The sequence below is a fragment of the Zophobas morio genome, unplaced genomic scaffold (assembly GCF_036711695.1).
Source record: "Zophobas morio isolate AGI-343-1 ecotype UQ-CSIRO unplaced genomic scaffold, CSIRO_AGI_Zmor_V1 ptg000031l, whole genome shotgun sequence".
In the NCBI taxonomy this organism is placed as follows: Eukaryota; Metazoa; Arthropoda; class Insecta; order Coleoptera; family Tenebrionidae; genus Zophobas; species Zophobas morio.
This window is the reverse complement of record NW_026972136.1, coordinates 6,783,904-6,809,467: the sequence shown is the minus strand read 5'-3', so window position 1 is coordinate 6,809,467 and position 25,564 is coordinate 6,783,904. Positions and strand designations below refer to the sequence as shown.

The 25,564-nt window shown below is 32.0% G+C and overlaps 3 protein-coding genes across 3 annotated transcripts; all 3 read left to right on the top strand.

Annotated features, from left to right (window-relative positions):
• The first annotated feature begins 473 nt into the window (after positions 1–473).
• On the top strand, positions 474–1,379 carry LOC135139272 (glutathione S-transferase-like). The gene is made up of 4 exons (XM_064069444.1): positions 474–675; positions 724–891; positions 945–1,087; positions 1,137–1,379. The coding sequence occupies exons 1-4, from the start codon at positions 540–542 to the stop codon at positions 1,302–1,304; spliced, it is 615 nt and encodes a 204-aa protein (XP_063925514.1). The 5' UTR covers positions 474–539; the 3' UTR covers positions 1,305–1,379.
• A 4,281-nt stretch (positions 1,380–5,660) lies between these two features.
• Positions 5,661–6,567, top strand: LOC135139288 (glutathione S-transferase-like). The gene is made up of 4 exons (XM_064069472.1): positions 5,661–5,863; positions 5,912–6,079; positions 6,133–6,275; positions 6,325–6,567. The coding sequence occupies exons 1-4, from the start codon at positions 5,728–5,730 to the stop codon at positions 6,490–6,492; spliced, it is 615 nt and encodes a 204-aa protein (XP_063925542.1). The 5' UTR covers positions 5,661–5,727; the 3' UTR covers positions 6,493–6,567.
• A 10,970-nt stretch (positions 6,568–17,537) lies between these two features.
• LOC135139295 (glutathione S-transferase-like) lies at positions 17,538–18,620 on the top strand. The gene is made up of 4 exons (XM_064069476.1): positions 17,538–17,916; positions 17,965–18,132; positions 18,185–18,327; positions 18,377–18,620. Exons 1-4 carry the CDS (start codon positions 17,781–17,783, stop codon positions 18,536–18,538), a joined length of 609 nt encoding a protein of 202 aa, XP_063925546.1. The 5' UTR covers positions 17,538–17,780; the 3' UTR covers positions 18,539–18,620.
• Positions 18,621–25,564: the final 6,944 nt, after the last annotated feature.

The following is a 25,564-nucleotide window of genomic DNA, read 5'->3' as shown; positions in this document are numbered from 1 at the left end:
ACACCTTTTACAACATTTGCAAGAAGCTTACTCGCACATTATATTATAATTTAACAGCCTTAAATATCCCCATCGCACAACTGATAAAAACACGCATACCATTGCCAAACCAGAGACAATAATGAATAACTAGGTATAAACACTGTAGCCATATTGCGGGATTTATCGCATGAGGTGCTATTTTCGATTACAATTTGCGACAGGTTTTTTCAGAAAAATCGCAAGTCGCAAATTGTGCGATTTTTAGATATCTAGCGCAAAAAGATATTTTTGATTGTAGTGCAGCTGTAAAAATTAAGTTGATTGTTTATTTTCAATAATCAAACTTATCAAATTTATTTTTTATAAAACGTACATTTTTCCTGTGCAGTTTCCAAGTCATCGCGATTTTCGCGATAATTGACGATGGAGTTTGCGCCTTATCTAAAAACAGTATGGCAACAGTGGGTATAAATCCAGCGACCACGTGGCGACCACCTCCATCAAGCAGTCGCCTCCGAACCTCCACATAGTAAAGTGAGACGAATTTTTCTTCAAGAATGGCACCCTCATACAAACTCACCTACTTCGACGGTCGTGGCTTAGGCGAGACCTCCCGGTTCCTCTTCAAGTACGGAGGAATCGACTTCGAGGATGTGCGCATCAAGAAGGAAGAGTGGCCCCAGTGGAAAGAAAGCAAGTGTTGAGGTAAACGTCTTCGGAGTTTTAACAGTGAGATCGCAGAGTTCGCCTTCGGCCAAGTCCCGGTGCTGGAGCATGAGGGAAAGCAGGTGGGCCAAAGCATGGCCATTGCGCGTTATTTGGCCAAAAAAGTCAAACTGGCCGGAAACGACGACTGGGAAAATTTGGAAATCGATGCCATTGTGGACACCATCAACGATCTGCGTCTGAGTGAGTTATTACTGAGAGTTTGTGTTTTTGAAACTTGTTTTGTTTATGTGTAGAGCTTGTGCCCATTTTCTACGAACAGGACGAGGCGAAGAAGAAGACCCTCATAGAAGTCGCGTCTAAGGAGACATTGCCTTACTACCTGCCACGCTTGGAGGCTGTCGTCAAGAAGAATAACGGCCACTTTGCTTTGGGACGCGTAAGTGTACAAATTTTTGGAAATTTTGATATTCATTTTTGTTTTGTAGCTAACATGGGCTGACTTTTACTTCGCAACTATATCTCCAGCGTTTGATTTCTTCACTGGAAGCGACGCTCTTGCAGATTATCCCACCTTGAAGGTCGCAAGAGAAAAAGTCAACGAGATCCCAGCCATCAAAAAATGGATTGAAACCCGACCAAAGACTGATATGTAATGCACTGTAATTTATTGCTCTATGAATACTTTCTGAACAAACTTGCTAAATAAATAAATAAAAAAATAAATCAAACTCGTTAGTTTATTGTTGTCATTTACGATGGCTTATATAATTGGCGAAAGATATAACTTATTGTTGATTTACCGATTATCGTGTTTTTTTACTTAACCTTATCTGAGTCAGTTCAGCCTTGACTTAACCATTCGTACTTAATTGTGATTGTTTTGTGGCTATGGTAACAAAAAACGGTACATAATTATTTTTAATTTCGACAATATCTGAGCTTCGGGTGTTGATACCAATTTATTTTAAGTATTATTTACAATGGGAGCCAAGGTCAAACTTATCATTGAGAAATAGCACCGTAATGTCTCGCAAAATTTGCTTAGTACACAATTCTTGTACTGAGATGAGTAACAAGATCTGAAAGGTAAGTTTTTTTTTTAATAAAGCTTGTGCAGTTAATCAGAATTATATACCACCCACAAATTTAATTAATGATCAAAAAGCGAGTTAGTGATGTGTAAAAAACCAGGAACCGTAAAATAGATCAGTTATGCAACAGGAACATTATGCAATATATTCGTTAAATGACAGTTCGGAATTTGCTATTAAATTAGTTACAATGGATGCCAGAGTCCACGGTTTTATGCGGAAGCGTCAAACATACAAATTTTTTGCCAAAAATGTCAGCGTTGTCTAAAAAAGTGGATATTTCCGTGGTTCCAAGAATGCCGACGGGAAGACGCTCATTACTTCATTTGAATAAATGCTAATCAGTATAAGACAATTAAAGATTGGCATTATTTTTATGAGGTTTCTAATTTTGAGGTATAAGTTAAAAAGGACATCACGAGCTCGCACAGGGTGACGTGGTTGACCCTTTTAGAACTTTAGACCAGTAAAGTGTCAAGTTTGACGACTAGTTGGATGTCATTTTTTAACATATTTGCTTTGTTTAAAAGTTGAAATAACTTCAATCCATAGCAACCTACTTCACACGATAACGTTGTGAAAAAATTCTGATAAGGTATGGCTGACTAACCGATATTACAGGTACATATTTTAATTTTTAATCAGAAAGATAATAAGTACTATTAGATAATTCCTGACTCATAATATTAGTGTCGGTTGAACAGGGTTTTAACACAGGTTTTTCGTTGCTTTTTATGGAAATAATAATTCCATAATTATTGTAACCTGCTAAATTATAAAAGTTGTCCTATAAAATGTGTTACTAGATAATTAGTATTAATATTAATAGACGGAATCGTCGCCAATAATAACCGTAGGAATTTTATAGAAATTCCTTAGAATTTGTTTGAATATGATTACTGAGAGTAATATTTTAATCCTGAAATTTGTTAACGAAATCAAGATTCATTTCATTTCTCGAGCGATTGTAATACTTTCATGTTGCAAATTTATATCTTATACAATTGTTTTCACACTGTCACTGGTATTATCTATGTTTTTTATTATTAATATTGCAATAACCGTTCATCCGATTTCCGCTCACTCCGCGCCAGACCAAATATAAACAAGATAACAAGAGTGTGTTTTCGTAACATAATGCGTTCGAATCAAAGGCAGTGGCGGAATATGTGTGATTGAAGTATAAGACATTACTAAATCAAAACATATATAAAATATAAAATTTAGCAAAATCAAATTTTATAATTTTTGCCTTGAACTTTCAGAATTTTGTATTTTTTGGTGATTTTCGACCTTTGTATTTTTTGAATTTTTGGAATTACTGGATTTCTTGAGTTTCTTCATTTTTATGGAATTTTTTGGTTTTTGGAGTTTTTTTTATATTTTTGGGGTTTTTGGAGTTTTGGGATTGTTAAATTCTTGAGTTTTTTTTTTGAATTTTTTGGATATTTTCTATTTTTACTTTCCGAGCGTAAGCGAAGGAAGTTTTGTAATCCGACTCTCGACTTTCATGACCTCTAGAGTACGAAGAAATAGGTCTTACGTTTTTGTCTGTCTGTCTGTCCGTCTGTCCGTCACTATCTGCCGTCCGGATTTTTATTAGACAGAGAATCTCAGAAAGTACTGGGCCGATTGTTGTCAATTTCGTATTTGTATTAGGAAATCATATAGACGGTAAAACGCTGGCCAAAATGTATTTAATCATCCCCACCAATAATATGATGACGTCAATTCAAAAAACAACATAGTCCTACACATCTAGTTTATGATTCCGTGCTGAGTTTTTACCCGAAACGTCCAGATTTTTGGAAAAAAAGTCAAAATTATGACACAACACTTTGCAATTTAATTTTGAATCTGGAAAACCGAATGATGTGGAATCTTGCAGATGTTTTAAAGTTATAATAAGCATAATAAATTAAATAAATTAAAAAAAATTGATAACGTGCACCAATCCAAGTTGATATACATGTCCTTGCAAAAATGTTGATGACGTCATCACAAAATTGTGTAAAGTAAAAACTCAATTCCAAAATACTGTATATGTTTCATTGTACTTTAGGAGGGAGGGAAGTTCTGTCGAAACAACTTTCGACCAGCTTTTTTTAACATATTTGCTCTCTCTAAAAGTTAAACCAACCCCAATCCATAGAAATCTATTCCACACGATAATATTGTCAAAAATTTTTGATAAGATATGACTAAGCGTTATTAACTATTATGTATATATTTTAATCAGAAATGCAATAAGTATTATTAGGTAATTCCTGAACTCATAACATTTGCGTCCGCTTAATAGGCTTTTAATATAGGTTTTTGCTGCTTTTTCTGGAAATAATAGTTTTGTAGTTATTATTACCTGCTTAATTATAAAAGTTGTCCTATAAAATATGTCGCTAGATAATTAGTATTAATAGACGGAATCGTCGTCAGTAATAATTAATAACCGTCGGAATTTTATATATATTCCTTAGAATGTATCTGAATATGGTCACTTTGTGTAATATTTTAATCTTGAAATTTCTTAACAAAATCAAAATTCATTTTACTTCCCGAGCGTAAGCTAAGCAAGGATTGTAATACTTTTCATGTTTTCTCGACGTTTCATATTGCCAAGAATGCGAAAAAGTCTATCTGTAAAATAGCATACTCCTGTACTCGTGGTGTATGAATCCACCTTAACATTTTTCCCGAGGCATTCAAATTGTATCATCATATTTTATACCACTATAAGGACACTGACGTTTTGTGACCAAGTTTAAATTTGAAAAACGAATCACTTTTTTTTCTGAAATGTGTTCAAGGATTAATATCAAAGTATTTAAAAAAATCGTCGGTTTTTCGAGAGAGATGTAAAACGAAGATCCGCTTAATATTTTTGAACTCCTAAATTATTACTAGTGTCTTACTGCAACTTTTAAGAAAGGTGAAATTCAAAAGAAATGAATAGAGAATTGAAATAACGCTTTGCTATCGCCAAGTCTAAATTTCAAAGAAATTCGTAATCTAGTTTCTAAGATAAATTGTGAAATATTATGCAAAGATTTATTATTAAAGGTAGCCTGTATACGTAAAACTAGAAATAGTCGCAGATTATTATTAAATCAGTAAACTAACAGAAAGCGTTTTCTGTTGGCATTACTGCCCTTGGGTATTATTTGGTCAATAACGTACCTCAAATCCACGCCATTGTAGACCATTAATAAACCGCAAAGACATACATTTTAATTATAAAGTGTACAGCAGCGAAATAAAAATCAGCTCACGTCAACTGAAAAATAAAACCAAGATAACGTGAAAATGTAATAGCTTTTTTATGTCAGACGTTTAAAAGGTGCTTGATGTTTTGAGAAAAATCTAAACAATAAACACATTGACTTAAAATCTCTAGTCATTAAAAACAACGATAAATCAACATTTCGCTTAACTTTTTTCGATATCGTCAAGTATGTGCACAGTGATTAGTTTATCTCGTCGATTAAAAATAAAAATTACATAAGTACGAGCATATTTATTCCGTTTAAATAAACCCTCTTATCAAACACACCTTTTACATTTGCAAGAAGCTTACTCGGTATAAACACTGTTGCCATATTGCGGGATTTATCGCAAAAGGTGCCATTTTCGATTAGAATTTGCAACAGGTTTTTTTAGAAAAATCACAAGTCGCAAATTATGCAATTTTTAGATATCTAGCGCAAAAAGATATTTTTGACTTTAGTGCAGCTGTAAAAATTAAGTTGATTGTTTATTTTCAATAATCAAACTTATCAAACTTAATTATTGTAAAACGTACATTTTTCCTGTGCAGTTTCCAAGTCATCGCGATTTTCGCTTTATATTTATTGACGATGGAGTTTGCGCCTTATCTAACAACAGTATGGCAACAGTGGGTATAAATTCAGCGACCACGTGGCGACCACCTCCATCAAACAGTCGCCTCCGAACCTCCGCGTTGTAAAGTGGGACGAATTTTTCTTCAAGAATGGCACCCTCATACAAACTCACCTACTTCGACGGTCGTGGCCTAGGCGAGACCTCCCGGTTCCTCTTCACGTACGGAGGAATCGACTTCGAGGATGTGCGCATCAAGAAGGAAGAGTGGCCCCAGTGGAAAGAAAGCAAGTGTTGAGGTAAACATCTTCGGGGTTTTAACAGTGAGATCGCAGAGTTCGCCTTCGGCCAAGTCCCGGTGCTGGAGCATGAGGGAAAACAGATGGGCCAAAGCATCGCCATTGCGCGTTATTTGGCCAAAAAAGTCAAACTGGCCGGAAACGACGACTGGGAAAATTTGGAAATCGATGCCATTGTGGACACCATCAACGATCTTCGGCTGAGTGAGTTATTACTAAGAGTTTGTGTTTTTGAAACTTGTTTTGTTTATGTGTAGAGCTTGTGCCCATTTTCTACGAACAGGACGAGGCGAAGAAGAAGGCCCTCATAGAAGTCGCGTCTAAGGAGACTTTGCCTTACTACCTGCCACGCTTGGAGGCTGTCGTCAAGAAGAATAATGGCCACTTTGCTTTGGGACGCGTAAGTGTACAAATTTTTGGAAATTTTGATATTCATTTTTGTTTTGTAGCTAACATGGGCTGACTTTTACTTCGCAACTATATCTCCAGCGTTTGATTTCTTCACTGGAAGCGACGCTCTTGCAGATTATCCCACCTTGAAGGCCGCAAGAGAAAAAGTCAACGAGATCCCAGCCATCAAAAAATGGATTGAAACCCGACCAAAGACTGATATGTAATGCACTGTAATTTATTGTTCCACGAATACTTTCTGAATAAACTTGCTAAACAAATAAATAAAAAAATAAATCGAACTCGTTAGTTTATTGTTTGCATTTACGATGGCTTACATGATTGGCGAAAAATATAACTTATTGTTGATTTACCGATTATCGTGTTGTTTTACTTAACCTTATCTGAGTCAGTTCAGCCTTGACTTAACCACTCGTACTTAATTGTGATTGTTTCGTGGCTATGGTAACAAAAAACGGTACAATAATTATTTTTTTCCACTAGTAGCATTACAATGGCTAATTGTCGACTTGTCTAGATGTCTGTAATTTGGAAAATTGTGAACCTTGGTCAATAATGTAAACGTGAAGTTGGCCACCTAATGTGACAACTGTCCACAACTGTCAGAAAAACTGAGACATAACCTGAAAACGATCATTTTGGAAAATTTGCTTTTAAATTATGCCCTGAAATGATTTACAAACCCTGAATTGATTATAAATTGAGGATAAATTGGTGAAACAAAGTTGATGAAGTTGATGGGAGTGAAAATGAAGTTTACGGGACTGAAACTGAATCATGGTTCCGATTTGGTTTGACTTGATTTGCCGTAGATGAGCTTTGGACGATTTCGGCGATTTTTTTTTATTGAAGATCGAGCCGTCGTTGTATCCTTCTGCTATGCTGGAGGATTTCCATTCCCCGTGTCGCTTTAACGATAAAAGGTCCATACATTTTTCAGCCAAATTTGTCGCGGTCGCGTAAGGACGACGGAATGAGGAGGGGTACATGATGGTTCACTTTACAACATTTTTCACACAAAAATTTATTAAAAACGGGAAATATGGAGGAAATTAAAACAAAAGTTCTGGACCATTTCTGGATTGTCAAAAAATAATAAAATTCCAAAGCTTACTAAAATGACGTGAGTACACGTTTTTATTGATGCACTTCAGAAAAAACATTTTGAAAATTCGCAAACCTCAAATGGGCTACTAGTGGAAAAAATAGTATATTAACCACCAGGGCCGGCTCAACACGGTAAGCGAAAGATGCACCGCATCGGGGCGCCCATGACAAGGGGCGCCGGGCGGCGGGCACCGCCTATGCTTTTATATTAACTCTATAAAAATAAACATTGAATCACTACGTACATAATATTATAGCAGGAACAGACCAAGGCGCCCATCGAAAACTTTTCAGAAAAAGCTACAGTTTGATATCCCACTATGGGTAGTGGTTCACAAAAACAGATCATAAGAAGTCACTTTCTGACTGTAATAATTGAAAAAGAGTACACCTTTGGGTTGGGTGATTGGACATTAAGATCAATACTGACAAAAAATACCAAATTTATGATTGCATTATCTGGGTAACAATTTGACGAGACAGCGGTATGACCAAAGATGTTTTTCCTAACATTTGCCACTTTTGTTTTTATCATAAAACTCCTTGTCGGCACATACTTAAAAATTTTATTTTCCAAGTCTAGTCGGTTGGTTGTGCTGATTGTTCAACAGTTTTGTTATATTTTTCACTGTTCCTGTTTGTAACCGAATTTGGTTTTGTTGTATCATTTTGCGGCTCTTTGTCATCATTAATTTTAAATTTAAATTTCAAATAACATTGAGGTAAGTCTAAATTAAAAATAACTTTGAAATCGTTTCAGTTTTACAATATTAAAAATTGAAAAATTTTTGTAATATAAATATTTTTATACTTATACTATGTAGAAAAGTTGTTGCCCGCAGCTCCGCTTGCGTGGAATTCACAAAATCATTTTTCATCCCGTTCACTCTCCTCCTTAATGAACACGTTTAACTTAAAAACTCACAAATTTTTGTCCCCGGTAGGGGCGGAATTTCAAAAAATCCTTTCTTAATGGGTGCTTATAACACAGAATGTAAAGTTTGTCCAGAATTATAAGAATTTTATGGACTCCCAACGTTAATTCGTTTTACAGCCCTGTCGTCAACTCTATTGTACAGGTAAAGAGCCTGTCAGGAGAAAGCCGATGTTTACTGTACCTCAGTTCGCCCCGCTCTTCAGCTGTACAATAAAATTGACAACAGGGACATACTATATACCGGGTGTCTGGAAAATGGCGGATTAACTCTCCGCTACGCTCTTAACAATCAACAGGTGAGTCTGAGAAAAATAGTAAAAAAATTCTTTTTACATTTTGGTGGAGTTATAATGATTTTAAAATTGGTTCTTTTGCTACGTTTAACAACTAAACAGCTCATTCATTATCACAATAACTAGTAATAAAACTTTTAGTTAATATTTTTCTCGCCCATGACCATGTTTAATTACCATTTCAGTTAGATTGCACAAAGATATGGCTGTGTTGTTTTTGTAATAATTTGATAAAATTCCATTTGACAACCATGTTTGCCTGATATAAAGCGAAGGTGGATTTCAATCACCATCGTTGCTAAGAAACCAGAAAGTAAGCTGGACGTATTCACTAATTAGGGGTGTGCAGTGTTGCCAATTTTACTTTTATAAAATTACGTTTTTTTCGTAATGTACATCATAAAGAATTTTTTTATTATTTTTTTGGGACTCCCGAAATCCTCGTGTATAACGTACTGAAGAGTTAATCCGCCATTTTCCAGACAGGCGGTATATTAAGATTGATTCATCATAATTTTATGTATGTTTGTTAATAAAAATATCGCTCTAAAAAATATGTGATTACAAAATTTTATTTGTTTTTTTTTACAAAAAATTTTTATAGGGCGTTGAACAGTAAATTGCATCGGGGCGCCTGGTCCCTTAGAGCCGGCCCTGTTAACCACGTTTGTGAAGCCAATTCTAGACCTCGCGCTTTAGAGCCCTCGACGCTGCGCGTCTCAGGTTCTAATTTGCGCTCGGTCTAGAATGTCTGTCTTCACAACCTTAGTTAATAATATACTATTAATTTCGACAATATCTGAGTTTCGGGTGTTGATACCAATTTATTTAAAGTATTATTTAGAATGGGAGCCAAGGTCAAACTTATCATTGAGAAATAGCACCGTAATGTCTCGCAAAATTTGCTTAGTACGCAATTCTTGCACTGAGATGAGTAACAAGATCTGAAAGGTAAGTTTTTTTTTTAAATAAAGCTTGTGAAGTTAATCAGAATTATATACCACCCACAAATTTAATTAATGATCAAAAAGCGAGTCAGTGATGTGTAAAAAACCAAGAACCGTAAAATAGATTAGATATGCAACAGGAACATTATGCAATATATTCATTAAATGACAGTTCGGAATTTGCTATTATATTAGTTACAATGGATGCCAGAGTCCACGGTTTTATGCGGAAGCGTCAAACATACAAAATTTTTCCAAAGATGTCAGCGTTGTCTAAAAAAGTGGATATTTCCATGGTTCCAAGAATGTCGACGGGAAGACGCTCATTACTTCATTTGAATAAATGCTAATCAGTATAAGACAATTAAAGATTGGCATTATTATTATGAGGTTTCTAATTTTGAGGTATAAGTTAAAAAGGACATCACGAGCTCGCACAGGGTGGCGTGGTTGACCATTTTAGAACTTTAGACCAGTAAAGTGTCAAGTTTGACGAGTAGTTGGATGTCATTTTTTTAACATATTTGCTTTGTCTAAAAGTTGAAATAACTTCAATCCATAGCATCCTACCCCACACGATAACCTTGTGAAAAAATTCTGATAAGGTATGGCTGACTAACCGATATTACAGGTACATATTTTAATTTTTAATCCGAAAGATAATAAGTACTATTAGATAATTCCTGACTCATAATATTAGTGTCGGTTGAACAGGGTTTTAACACAGGTTTTTTGTTGCTTTTTAAGGAAATAATAATTCCATAATTATTGTAACCTGCTAAATTATAAAAGTTGTCCTATAAAATATGTTACTAGATAATTAATATTAATATTAATAGCCGGAATCGTCGCCAATAATAACCGTAGGAATTTTATAGAAATTCCTTAAAATTTGTTTGAATATGATTACTGAGGGTAATATTTTAATCCTGAAATTTGTTAACGAAATCAAGATTCATTTCATTTCTAGAGCGATTGTAATACTTTCATGTTGCAAATTTATATCTTATACAATTGTTTTCACACTGTCATTGGTATTATCTATATTTTTTATTATTAATATTGCAATTGTTTAAGCGTTCATCCGATTTCCGCTCACTCCGCGCCTGACCAAATTTAAACAAGTTAACAAGAGTGTGTTTTCGTAACATAATGCGTTCGAATCAAAGGCAGTGGCGGAATATGTGTGATTGAAGTATGAGACATTAATAAATCAAAAAATATATAAAATATAAAATTTAGCAAAATCAAATTCTATAATTTTTCAAAAATCGGAGTGTGCTATTGGTTACCATAGATTAATATAGATGCGACGTACAGGCTGATTTTGCAAAACCACCTTTATTGACATTGGAGTCCTCAAGCGTCAAATTTAAATAGTCGATGCCAATAAAATAACTTGTTTCTCTACAACTCGTCGCCTGAGAACTTGTTTGATCTACAGACCAGAACGCGCTCAGGCCAATGTCGACTTTAAGCGTTCAGAAGCCATTTGGTTGGTTTAGACTATAATTTCTGCTGGAAATAGTTGTTTGGTCGGTTTTATAACGACTAAGTGAATATTATTGGTACATACTTAGATGGTTTTACATATTTTGTTTAACTAAGAATTAATTCTTTATTTGTGTTTTATACTAGCAAAACGTCTTAAACTACGAATATTGTTGAAATCGTAATAACCCAATGGATTTTTTTCGGGAAAATGTTTTGGAAACACTGTGTTCTATTTTGTATGAATTTTTAAATGTTTTTAGTGACAATTTTTGTGGTTGTTTTCGATGCACTGTAGGATATTAACAGTGAGAAAAAAAATGAAGAATTAAAATAATCGAAAAATCGAAAAATCGAGAAATCTTATAATCGAAAAATTGTAAAACTGAAACATTGAAAAATCGAAATATCGAAGAACTGAAAATCGAAAAAATGTAAAATTCAAAAATCTAAAATTTAAAAACCGAATAACGAAAAACCGAGAAATCGAAACTCCCAAATTTAAAAAATCGGATAACTGAAAAATCGAAAAATTAAAAGATCAAGAAATCGTGGAGTCGAAAAATCGAACAACTGAAAAACCGAAATACGCCAAAATCGAAAAATCGAAAAGTTAAAAATTGAACAATTTATAAATTGAGAAATTGACGATCAAAATATCGAAAAATCCAAATCTCGAGAAATCAAACAACTTAAAAATTGGAAAAATTGAACAATTGAGAGATCGAAAGATCAAAAGAACGAGAAATCGAAAAGTGATGAAGTCGAAAAATCGAAAAATAGAGAAATCGACAAACAAAAAGTTAAAAGTTGAAAAATCGGAAAAGCGGAAAAATCAAAAAACGAAAAAATGGAAAACTGGAAAAACTGAGGAACCGAAATAGGCCAAAATAAAAACTTGGAAAACTAATAAATCGAAAACCTGAACAATCAAATCTCGATAAATCGGGAATGAAAAATTAACAAACCGAAAAACTGAAAAACAGAACATCTAAAACCAGGAAGATTAAGAAATATTGAAAAATTAAAATATCAAAAGATTGAAAAATCTAAAATTTAAAAATCCAAAAATTGAAAAATCGAAAAAGTAAAAAGGTAGACACATCGAAAAACCCAGAAGTCAAAAATAGAAGAGCCGAAGAATTGAAATATTGAAAAATCCTAAAACTGAAATATCTAAAAAGTGAAAAATCGAAAAATCAAAAAAGTGAAGTCAAAAAATAGAAACCCTAAAAAATCGAAAAATTGAAAAATCAAAAACCTGAAAAATCAAAAAATTAAAGAATTGAAGAACAGGAAAATCGAAACACTCCAAGGTCAAGAAATGGGAAAATCAAAACATCGATTAATTGAAAAATCGAAAAATTGACAGATTATAAATGCCAAATTTAAAAAATTGAATAATCGAAAATTTGAAAAAACGACAATTAAAAAATAGAAAATCTAACACCGGGACGTCGAAATATCAATAGATTAAGAAATCGAAACATTTGAAAAATTGAAATATGGAAGAGCTAAAATGAAAAATTGAAAAATCTTAAATTTTAAATATTGAAAAATTAAAATACCAAAAAATTGAGAAATCAAAATTTAAAAATCGAAAAAGTAAAAAGTTGACACATCCAAAAATCCAGTAGTCAAAAATGGAAAACTCGAACAGAAATATTAAAAATCCCAAAACTGAAATATCGAAAAACTGAAAAATGAAAGAAAAACCGAAAAATCCCCAAACTGAAATATCCAAAAACTGAGAACCTAAAGAATCGAAAAATTGAGAAATCGAAAAATCAAAAAAGTAAAGTCGAAATATCGAAACCTTAAAAAAATCGAAAAATTGAAAAATCAAAAACCTGCAAAATCGTAAGATCGAAAAATTGAATAATAAGTAAACTGAAAAATCCCAAAACTGAAATGTCCAAAAACAGAGAAATTAAAAAATTGAAAAATTGAGAAATCGAAAAATCAAAAAAGTGAAGTTGAAAATCGAAACCTGAAAAAATAGAAACATTGAAAAACCAAAAAACCTGAAAAAGTGACAAATAAAGAGTTTATAAAAGTCAAAAATTGAAAAATCGAAATATTTAAAAATCGTAAAATTGAAGAAAAAAACTGAAAACCGAGAATTTGAAAAATTGAGAAATTTTAAAATCCAAAAATTGAATAATAAATAGGAGTAAACTGAAAAGTCCGCAAAGTAAACTTTCGAAAAACTGAGAACTCGAAAGTTGAAACAGCAAGAAACTATGGTCCATAGAAGCTGATATTTACAAAAGAAGTTATCTTTCTTCATTTATTGGTTGCGTTTACTCCAGAAGAACTGATTTATTGCCTTGAACTTTCAGAATTTTGTATTTTTTGGTGATTTTCGACTTTTGTATTTTTTGAATTTTTGGAATTACTGGACTTCTTGAGTTTTATCTTTTTTTTGGATTTCCTCGGTTTTTAGGGTTTTTTGGGATTTTTATATTTTTATATTTTTGGGGTTTTTGTTTTTTATTTTCTTGTTTTTATTTAATTTTCTTGTTTTTATTTAATTTTTCAGTTTTTTGGATAAATTTAATTTTAAATTGAAAAAGTGAAAAATGAAAGAACAAATTATAAAATTGGAACATAGACAAATGGAAACATTGTAAAAATAAAAAACAAGAAAAACTGACACGAAAAATTGCAAATCAAAATTTGAAGAAAAAAGGAAAAACTGAAGAATCGAAAAATTGAAAAATTAAATAAATGAAAAATTTTTTAAATTATTAATAGTACCTACTTACGTGAAAACTAGAATAATTGTAAATCAAAAACTAAAATTGAAAACTGAAAAATTGCAAATCAAAAAATTGAAACATTCAAAAATTGAAAAATTTCATCCTGGAAAAAGAAAAAGAGAATTCGGAAAAAATGAAAAATTGAAAAAATAAAGAAAATAAAAAAGCGAAACGAAAAATTGCAAATCGAAAAATTAAAATTTGAAAACTCGTGAAACTGCAAATCGAAAAATTGCAAAATCTAAAAACTGAAACATGCTACATTTTTGGAATCAACACGTCGAAATATACATTCCAAAATTTATTGAGGATTTTTAGACAACTTTTTCAAAAGTGAAATTTTTCCAAAACACCAAATTTCGACCCATTTTCAACCAATTTCGAAATTGAACTAAATACATTTTCTTATAGATTTCGAGCTGCAGAAGTCAATTCCAGTCTCGTTTCTTCGATAACTCCAACCGTTTTTCCAAAATCACCTATTGAAAAATTTTCATATTCTTCAGTTCACTTCTGACGGATTGCAATATTTTCAAAACAAAGAAGCTTGACATATTTTTCAGATTTTGAATTAGCATGTTTTTCAAAACTGTTCCAATATTTCCAATTGAAGGTTTTTCAAAGAACGCCACAAAATTTGGTAGATCTGAATCTGTTGAGGACTTTTTAATTTTGGAAAGTTTTTCAGGAGTGGAACTAAGTAAGTCCTTAACAAAAATGCTAGCCATGTTTTTCGATTCGGCTCGTCAAAATTCAGCGTCCAGAATTTTTGGTTGATCTGTAGGCAGTTTCGCCAAAAGTTAAATTTTTCAGTACCTTCCCCTATGAAAATTTTTACCTTTTCTAGAGAACGGTAGCAAATTTCAAAAAATAAAATCTTTTGTTGATTTCAACCTCCAGAAATTTTTTACGGCTTCATTTTTTTCGAAACTTCCCATAATATACAGGCATTCAATAAAATCCTCATTATTCATTATTTTTAGTACACTGATGTGTAGTAAAAAATTAAAGTTATTTATTTTTTCTGACAAGAATAGTTATTTATGTATCAAGTCGCCGATGGGTATAAACTTCAAATAATAAGTACCCTTGATACACAGAAATTTTACTTTACTTACCATTTAATTTTTGATATTTACAAAAGAAGTCATCTTTACACATTCTCTTATTGGTTGCGTTTACTCCAGAAGAACTGATTTATTGCCTTGAACTTTCAGAATTTTGGATTTTTTGGTGATTTTCGACCTTTGTATTTTTCGAATTTTTGGAATTACTGGATTTCTTGAGTTTCTTCCTTTTTATGGATTTCTTTGGTTTTTGGGGTTTTTTGGAAAATTTTAGATTTTTTAGATTTTTGGGGTTTTTGGATTTTTGGGATAGTTAAATTGCTTGAGTTTTTTTTTGAAATTTTTGAATATTTTCTATTTTTACTTTCCGAGCGTAAGCGAAGGAAGTTTTGTAATCCGACTCTCGACTTTCATGACTTCTAGAGTACGAAGAAATAGCTCTTGCGTTTTTGTCTGTCTGTCTGTCCGTCTCTATCTGCCGTCCGGATTTTTATTAGACAGAGAATCTCCGAAAGTACTGGGCCGATTGTTGTCAATTTCGTATTTGTATTAGGAAATCATACAGACGGTAAAACGCTGACCAAAATGTGTCTAATCATCCCCACCAATAATATGATGACGTCACTTCAAAAAACAACATAGTCCTACACATGTAGTTTACGACTCCGTGTTGAGTTTTTACCCGAAACGTCCAGATTTTTGAAAAAAAAAATCGAAATTATAAAACAACATTTTGCAATTTAATTTTGAATCTGGAAAACCGAATGATTTGGAGTCTTCCAGATGTTTTAAAGTTATAATAAGCATAATAAATTAAATAAATTTAAAAAATTGATAACGTGTACCAATCCAAGTTGATATATATGTCCTTGCAAAAATGTTGATGACGTCATCACAAAATTGTGTAAAGTAAAAACTCAATTCGAAAATACTGTATATGTTTCATTGTACTTCAGGAGGGAGGGAAGTTCTGTCGAAATAACTTTCGACCAGTTTTTTTAAACATATTTGCTCTCTCTAAAAGTTAAACCAACCTCAATCCATAGAAACCTATTCCACACGATATATTGTGAAAAATTTCTGATCAGATATGACTAAGCGTTATTAACTATTATGTATATATTTTAATCAGAAATGCAATAAGTATTATTCGGTAATTCCTGAACTCATAACATTTGCGTCCGCTTAATAGGCTTTTAATATAGGTTTTTCGCTGCTTTTTCTGGAAATAATAATTTTGTAGTTATTAAGTATTACCTGCTTAATTATAAAAGTTGTCCTATAAAATATGTTGCTAGATAATTAGTATTAATAGATTGAATCGTCGTCAGTAATAATTAATAACCGTCGGAATTTTATACATATTCCTTAGAATGTATCTGAATATGATCACTTTGTGTAAGATTTTAATCTTGAAATTTGTTAACAAAATCAAGATTCATTTTACTTCCCGAGCGTAAGCTAAGCAAGGATTGTAATACTTTTCATGTTTTCTCGACGTTTCATAATGCCAAGAATGCGAAAAAGTCTATCTGTAAAATAGTATACTCTTGTACTCGTGGTGTATGAATCCACCTTAACATTTTTCCCGAAGCATTCAAATTGTATCATCATATTTTATACCACTATAAGGACACTGACGTTTTGTGACCAAGTTAGTTTAAATTTGAAAAACGAATCAATTTTTTTTCTGAAATGTGTTCAAGGATTAATATCAAAGTATTTAAAAAAAAATCGTCGGTTTTTCGAGAGAGATGTAAAACGAAGATCAGCTTAATATTTTTGAACTCCTAAATTATTACTAGTGTCTTACTGGAACTTTTAAGAAAGGTGAAATTCAAAAGAAATGGATAGAGAATTGAAATAACTCTTTGCTATCGCCAAGTCTAAATTTAAAAAAAAATCGTTATCTAGTTTCTGAGATAAATTGTGAAATATTATGCAAAGATTTATTATTAAAACTAGCCTGTATACGTAAAACTAGAAATAGTCGCGGATTATTAGATCAGTAAACTAACAGAAAGCGTTTTCTGTTGACGTTACTATTCTTAATGCCCTTGGGTATTATTTGGTCAGTAACGTACCTCAAATCCACGCCATTGCAGACCATTAATAAACCGCAAAGACACACATTTTAATTATAAAGTGTACAGCAGCGAAATAAAAATCAGCTCACGTCAACTGAAAAATAAAACCAAGATAAGGTGAAAATGTAATAGCTTTTTTATGTCAGACATTTAAAAGGTGCTTGATGTTTTGAGAAAAATCTAAAGAACAAACATATTGACTTAAAATCTCTAGTCATTAAAAACAACGATAAATCAACATTTCACTTAGCTTTTTTCGATATCGTCAAGTATGTGCACAGTGATTAGTTTATCTCGTCGATTAAAAATAAAAACTTCATAAGTATGAGCATATTTATTCAGTTTAAATAAACCCTCTTATCAAACACACCTTTTACATTTGCAAGAAGCTTACTCGGTATAAACACTGTTGCCATATTGCGGGATTTATCGCAAAAAGTGCTATTTTCGATTAGAATTTGCGACAGGTTTTTTTAGAAAAATCACAAGTCGCAAATTGTGCAATTTTTAGATATCTAGCGCAAAAAGATATTTTTGACTTTAGTGCAGCTGTAAAAATTAAGTTGATTGTTTATTTTCAATAATCAAACTTACCAAACTTATTTTTTGTAAAGCGTACATTTTTCCTGTGCAGTTTCCAAGTCATCGCGATTTTCGCGATAATTGACGATGGAGTTTGCGTCTTATCTAAAAACAGTATGGCAACAGTGGGTATAAATCCAGCGACCACGTGGCGACCACCTCCATCAAACAGTCGTCTCCGAACCTCCGCATCGTAAAGTGGGACAAATTTTTCTTCAAGAATGGCACCCTCATACAAACTCACCTACTTCGACGGTCGTGGCCTAGGCGAGACCTCCCGGTTCCTCTTCAAGTACGGAGGAATCGATTTCGAAGACGTGCGCATCAAGAAGGAAGAGTGGCCCCAGTGGAAAGAAAGCAAGTATTGAGGTAAACGTCTTCGGGGTTTTAACAGTGAGATTGTAGAGTTCGCCTTCGGCCAACTCCCGGTGCTGGAGCACGAGGGAAAGCAGGTGGGCCAAAGCATCGCCATTGCACGCTATTTGGCCAAAAAAGTCAAATTGGCCGGAAACGACGACTGGGAAAATCTGGAAATTGATGCCATTGTGGACACTATCAACGATCTGCGTCTGAGTGAGTTATTACTGAGAGTTTGTGTTTTTGAAACTTGTTTTGTTTTTGTTAGAGCTTGTGCCCATTTTCTACGAACAGGACGAGGCGAAGAAGAAGGCCCTCATAGAAGTCGCGTCTAAGGAGACTTTGCCTTACTACCTGCCACGCTTGGAGGCTGTCGTCAAGAAGAATAATGGCCACTTTGCTTTGGGACGCGTAAGTGTACAAATTTTTGGAAATTTTGATTTTCATTTTTGCTTTGCAGCTAACATGGGCTGACTTTTACTTTGCAACTATATCTCGAGTGTTCCTTCATTCCTTCACTGGAAGCGACGCTCTTGCAGATTATCCCAACTTGAAGGCCTCAAGACAAAAAGTCAACGAGATCCCAGCCATCAAAAAATGGATTGAAACCCGACCAGACTGATATGTAATGCACTGTAATTTATTGTTCCATGAATACTTTCTGAATAAACTTGCTAAATAAATAAATAAAAAAATAAATCGAACTCGTTAGTTTATTGTTGTCATTTACGATGGCTTACATAATTGGCGAAAGATTAACTTATTGTTGATCTATCGATTATCGTGTTTTTTACTTAACCTAATCTGAGTCAGTTCGGCCTTGACTTAACCACTCGTACTTAATTGTGATTGTTTCGTGGCTATGGTAACAAAAAACGGTACATAATTATTTTTATTTTCAAACGTCATATAATTGACACTTATATGACGATCTTACCGGGGTTTAAGTGTCATTTCTATGACACCGTGTTTGAGCAGCGCATAAGTACTACTTATACTCCGCCGGCGTATAAATAAAACATTTATACTCCGCCGGAGTATAAATATGTGAAAATCATAGTGGTTGTCAACCATAGTAACCATGGTAAGTGAAATCAAGGCAATTCCTTAATGAAGCAAGAAGATGGGAAATAATCATTTCAAAAGAAGATTAATCGATTGAAAATAAAATATTGTATTTCATTCGGAGTTTAAGTGACTTTATGTGACTCGTATGTATGGACTTAATTCGCCTCGCTATTGCTCGGCGTTTAATCGTCCATACTCCGTCACATAAAATATCACTTAAACTCCTAATAAAATAAATATCTATTAATTTCGACAATATCTGAGTTTTGGGTGTTGATACCAATTTATTTTAAGTATTATTTACAACGGGAGCCAAGGTGAAATTTATCATTGAGAAATAGCACCGTAATGTCTCGCAAAATTTGCTTAGTATGCAACTTTTGTACTGAGATGAGTAACAAGATCTGAAAGGTAAGCCGTTTTAACTATGTTTTTTCTACATTAAGCTTGTGAAGTTACTCAGAATTATATACCACCCACAAATTTAATAAATGATTGAAAAGCGAGTCAGTGATGTGTAAAAAACCAGGAACCGTAAAATAGATTAGATATGCAACAGTAACATTATGCAATATATTCGTTAAATGACAGTTCGGAATTTGCTATTATATTAGTTACAATGGATGCCAGAGTCCACGATTTTATGCGGAAGCGTCAAACATACAAATTTTTTGCCAAAAATGTCAGCGTTGTCTAAAAAAGTGGATATTTCCATGGTTCCAAGAATGTCGACGGGAAGACGCTCATTACTTCATTTGAATAAATGCTAATCAGTATAAGACAATTAAAGATTGGCATTATTATTATGAGGTTTCTAATTTTGAGGTATAAGTTAAAAAGGACATCACGAGCTCGCACAGAGTGGCGTGGTTGACACTTTTAGAACTTTAGACGAGTAAAGTGTCAAGTTTGACGACTAGTTGGATGTCATTTTTAAACATATTTGCTTTGTCTAAAAGTTGAAGTAAGTTCAATCCATAGCATCTTACTCCACACGATAACGTTGTGAAAAAATTCTGATAAGGTATGGCTGACTAACCGATATTACAGGTACATATTTTAATTTTTAATCAGAAAGATAATAAGTACTATTAGATAATTCCTGACTCATAATATTAGTGTCGGTTGAACAGGGTTTTAACACAGGTTTTTCGTTGCTTTTTATGGAAATAATAATTCCATAATTATTGTAACCTGCTAAATTATAAAAGTTGTCCTATAAAATGTGTTACTAGATAATTAGTATTAATATTAATAGACAGAATCGTCGCCTATAATAACCGTAGGAATTTTATAGAAATTCCTTAGAATTTGTTTGAATATGATTAGTGAGAGTAATATTTTAATCCTGAAATTTGTTAACGAAATCAAGATTCATTTCATTTCTCGAGCGATTTTAATACTTTCATGTTGCAAGTTTATATCTTATACAATTGTTTTCACACTGTCACTGGTATTATCTATATGTTTTGTTATTAATATTGCAATTGTTTAACCCTAACATAATGCGTTCGAATCAAAGGCAGCGGCGGAATATGTATGATTGAAGTATGAGACATTAATAAATCAAAAAATATATAAAATATAAAATTTAGCAAAATCAAATTTTATAATTTTTCAAAAATCGGAGTTTCTTGAACTATACCTACTTCAAGGGTGAGGCCAGTGCTACTCGACATATTACCATAGATTAATATAGATGCGACCTACAGGCTGATTTTGCAAAACCACCCTTATTGACATTGGAGCCCTCAACTGCCAAAGACAAGCGCCAAATTTAAATAGTCGATGCCAATAAAAAATTTGTTTCACTACAACTCGTCGCCTGAGAACTTGTTTGAGCTACAGACCAGAGCGCGCTCAGGCCAATGTCGACTCTAAGCATTCAGAAGCGATTTGGTTGGTTTGGACTATACATTCTGAGGGAAATAGTTGTTTGGTCGGTTTTTATAACGACTAAGTGAATATTATTGGTACATACTTTGATGATTTTACATATATTGTTTAACTAAGAATTAATTCTTTATTTGTGTTTTATACTAGCAAAACGTCTTAAACTAAGAATATTGTTGAAATCGGAATAACACAATGGATTTTTTTCGGGAAAATGTTTTGGAAACACCGTGTTCTAGTTTGTATGAATTTTTAAATGTATTTTGTGACAATTTTTGTGGTTGTTTTCGGTACACTGTATGATATTAACAGTGAGAAAAAAAAAATTAAGAATTAAAATAATCGAAAAATCGAGAAATCTAATAATCGAAAAATCGTAAAACTGAAACATTGAAAAATCGAAATATCCAACTGAAAATCCAAAAAATTTAAAATTCAAAAATCTAAAATTTAAAAACCGAATAACGAAAAATCGAGAAATCGAAACTCTCAAATTTAAAAAATCGGATAACTGAAAAATCGAAAAATTAAAAGATCAAGAAATCGTGGAGTCGAAAAATGGAACAACTGAAAAACCGAAATAGGCCAAAATCGAAAAATCGAAAAGTTAAAAATTGAACAATTTATAAATTGAGAAATTGACGATCAAAATATCGAACAATCCAAATCTCGAGAAATCAAACAACTTAAAAATTGAAAATATTGAAAAATTGAGAGATTGCAAGATCAAAAGAACGAAAAATCGAAAAGTGATGAAGTCGAAAAATCGAAAAATCCAGAAGTCAAAAATAGATGAGCCAAACAATTGAAATATTGAAAAATCCTAAAACTGATATATCTAAAAACTGAAAAATCGAAAAATCAAAAAAGTGAAGTCGAAAAATAGAAACCTTAAAAAACCGAAAAATTGAAAAATCAAAAACCTGAAAAATCAAAAAATTAAAGAATTGAAGAACAGGAAAATCGAAACACTCCAAGGTCAAGAAATGGGAAAATCAAAACATCGATTAATTGAAAAATCGAAAAATTGACAGATTATAAATGCCAAATTTGAAAAATTGAAAAATCGAAAATTTGAAAAAACGACAATTAAAAAATAGAAAATCTAACACCGGGAAGTCGAAATATCAATAGATTAAGAAATCGAAACATTTGAAAAATTGAAATATGGAAGAGCTAAAATGAAAAATTGAAAAATCTTAAATTTTAAATATTGAAAAATGAAAATACCAAAAAATTGAGAAATCAAAATTTAAAAAATCAAAAAATAAAGTCGAAATATCGAAACCTAAAAAAAATCGAAAAATTGAAAAATCAAAAACCTGTAAAATCGTAAGATCGAAAAATTTAATAATAAGTAAACTGAAAAATCCCAAAACTGAAATGTCCAAAAACTGAGAAATTAAAAAATTGAAAAATTGAGAAATCGAAAAATCAGAAAAGTGAAATTGAAAAATCGAATCCTGAAAAAATAGAAAAATTGAAACACCAAAAAACCGGAAAAATCGACAAATAGAGTTTATAAAAGTCAAAATTGGAAAAATCGAAATATTTAAAAATCGTTAAATTGAAGAGAAAAACTGAAAACCGAGAAATTGAAAAATTGAGAAATTTTAAAATCCAAAAATTGAATAACAAATAGGAGTAAAGTAGCCCGTGGGTATAAACTTCAAATAATACCCCTGATATATACAAAAGTTTATACCTTACTATTTAGTTTTTGATATTTACAAAAGAAGCAACTTTCACATTCTTTTATTGGTTGCGTTTACTCCAGAAGAACTGATGTATTGGCTTGAACTTTCAGAATTTTGAACTTTTTGGTGATTTTCGACTTTTGTATTTTTTGAATTTTTGGAATTACTGGATTTTCATGTTTCTTCATTTTTTGGATTTCTTCGGTTTTTTGTAGTTTTTTTGGAATTGTTTATATTTTTTATATGTTTGGGATTTTTGTTTTTTATTTTCTTGTTTTTATTTCATTTTTCAGTTTTTTGAATAATTTTAATTTTAAATTGAAAAAGTGAAAAATGAAAAAACAAATTATAAAATTGGAACATAGAAAAAGGGAAACATTGTAAAAATAAAAAAATGAAAAACTGACACGAAAAAATGCAAATCAAAATTTGAAGAAATGAAAAACTGAAGAATCTAAAAATTGAAAAATTGAATAATTGAAAAATTTTTAAATTATTAGTAGTACCTACTTACAGTGAAAACTAGAATAATTGTAAATCAAAAACTCAAGCAACAAAAAACTGAACAATCATGAAGAAAAACTAAAATTGAAAGCTGAAAAATTGCAAATCAAAAGATTGAAACATTCAAAAATTGAAAATTTTCATATTGGAAAAAGAAAAAGAGAATTCGGAAAAAGTGAAAAATTGAAAAATTAAAATTTGAAAACTCGTGAAACCGCAAATCGAAAAATTGCAAAATCTACAACCTGAAACATGCTACATTTTTGGAGTCAACACCTCGAAATATACATTTCAGAAAAGTGACATTTTTCCAAAACACTAAATTTCGACCCATTTTCAACCAATTTCGAAATTTAACTAAATACATTGTCATAGATTTCGAGCCGCAGAAGTCAATTCCGAGCTCGCTTCTTCGATAACTCCAACCGTTTTTCCGGAATCACCTATTGAAAAATGTTCATATTCTTCAGTTCACTATTTCTTCTGACGGATTGCAATATTTTCAAAACAAGAAAGCTTGACTTATTTTTCAGAAAAACTCCACAAAATTTGGTAGGTCTGAATCTGTTGAGGCCTTTTTAATTTTGAAAAGTTTTTCCGGAGTGGAACTAAGTAAGTCATTAACAAAAATGCTACGATTCCTCTGGGATTTTCGATGATCACTTGTAATCTTGCTGCGGGACCCTCAACATGTTTTTCGATTCGGCTAGAAATCTAGCGTCCAGAATTTTTGGTGGATCTGTAGGCAACTTCGCCACAAGTTAGATTTTTCAGTACCTTCCCCTATCAAAATTTTGACCTTTTCTAGAGCAAATTTCAAAAAAAAAAATCTTTTGTTGATTTCAACCTCCAGAAGTTTTTTACGGCTTGATTTTTTTCAAAACTTCCTGTAATATAAAGGCATTCAATAAAATCCTCATTATTCATTATTTTTAGTACACTGATGTGTAGTAAAAAATTAAAGTTATTTATTTTTTCTGACAGTAATAGTTATTTATGTATCAAGTCGCCCATGGGTATAAACTCCAAATAATACCCCTGATACATACAAAATTTTACTTTACTTACCATTTAATTTTTGATATTTACAAAAGAAGTCGTCTTTACACATTCTCTTATTGGTTGCGTTTACTCCAGAAAAACTGATTTATTTCCTTGAACTTTCAGAATTTTGGATTTTTTGGTGATTTTCGACTTTTATATTTTTTGAATTTTTGGAATTACTCGATTTCTTGAGTTTCTTCATTTTTTAGATTTCTTCGGTTTTGGGGGTTTTTTAGGATTCTTTAGATTTGTTATATTTTGGGGGTTTTTGGTTTTTTTTCCTTGTTTTTATTTAATTTTTCAGTTTTTTGGATATTTTCAGTTTTTGGATTTTTCGATTTGTTGAATTTCTTGAGTTTTATCCGACTCTCGACTTTCATGACCTCTAGAGTACGAAGAAATAGGTCTTGCGTTTCAGTCTGTCTGTCTATCCGTCTGTCCGTCTCTATCTGCCGTCCGGATTTTTATTAGACAGAGAATCTCCGAAAGTACTGGGCCGATTGTTGTCAATTTCGTATTTATATTAGGAATATCATATAGACGGTAAAACGCTGACCAAAATGTGTCTAATCATCCCCACCAATAATATGATGACGTCACTTCAAAAAACAACATAGTCCTACACTTGACTCCGTGTTGAGTTTTTTAAAAAAAAAAAATCTAAATTGTAAAACAACATTATGCAATTTAATTTTGAATCTGGAAAACCGAATGATTTGGAATTTTCCAGATGTTTTAAAGTTATAATAAGCATAATAAATTAAATAAATTTAAAAAATTGATAACGTCATCTCAGAATTTTCCCGAATAAATTCTACCCAAAATGTGCAAAATATGATGAGTTTTTACCTGTGATTTATCAATGCATTAGTATTTTTTAAATTTGCTTATACAGGATAACTCAAAAAAATTATAGAATGAGTCAATTTTCAAGAAAATTTTAGAAATACAATACTGTTATTTTTAGTATTACACTGCACCAATCCAAATATGGATGTTTCGTCGTACTTCAGGACCGAGGGAAGTTCTGTCGGAACACTTTCGAATAATTTTTTTTAACAGATTTGCTCCCTCTAAAAGTTAAACCAACCTCAATCCATAGTAACCTATTCCACACGATAATATTGTGAAAAATTTCTGATAAGGTATGACTAAGCGTTATTAACTATATGTATATATTTCAATCAGAAATGTAATAAGTATTATTAGGTAATTCCTGAACTCATAACATTTGCGTCCGCTTAATAGGCTTTTAATATAGGTTTTTCGTTGTTTTTTCTGGAAATAATAATTTTGTAGTTATTATAACCTGCTTAATTATAAAAGTTGTCCTATAAAATATGTTGCTAGATAATTAGTATTAATAGATGGAATCGTCGTCAGTAATGATTAATAACCGTCGGAATTTTATACAAAGTCCTTAGAATGTGTTTAAATCCTGA

Coding starts and splice junctions, on each gene's coding strand:
- LOC135139272 (XM_064069444.1), top strand. CDS start 540: ATGGCACCCTCATACAAACTCACCTACTTCGACGGTCGTGGCTTAGGC. Junction 892..944: donor CATCAACGATCTGCGTCTGA/GTGAGTTATTAC, acceptor GTTTATGTGTAG/AGCTTGTGCCCATTTTCTAC. Junction 1,088..1,136: donor GCCACTTTGCTTTGGGACGC/GTAAGTGTACAA, acceptor TTTGTTTTGTAG/CTAACATGGGCTGACTTTTA.
- LOC135139288 (XM_064069472.1), top strand. CDS start 5,728: ATGGCACCCTCATACAAACTCACCTACTTCGACGGTCGTGGCCTAGGC. Junction 5,864..5,911: donor GTGGCCCCAGTGGAAAGAAA/GCAAGTGTTGAG, acceptor GTGAGATCGCAG/AGTTCGCCTTCGGCCAAGTC. Junction 6,276..6,324: donor GCCACTTTGCTTTGGGACGC/GTAAGTGTACAA, acceptor TTTGTTTTGTAG/CTAACATGGGCTGACTTTTA.
- LOC135139295 (XM_064069476.1), top strand. CDS start 17,781: ATGGCACCCTCATACAAACTCACCTACTTCGACGGTCGTGGCCTAGGC. Junction 18,133..18,184: donor TATCAACGATCTGCGTCTGA/GTGAGTTATTAC, acceptor TGTTTTTGTTAG/AGCTTGTGCCCATTTTCTAC. Junction 18,328..18,376: donor GCCACTTTGCTTTGGGACGC/GTAAGTGTACAA, acceptor TTTGCTTTGCAG/CTAACATGGGCTGACTTTTA.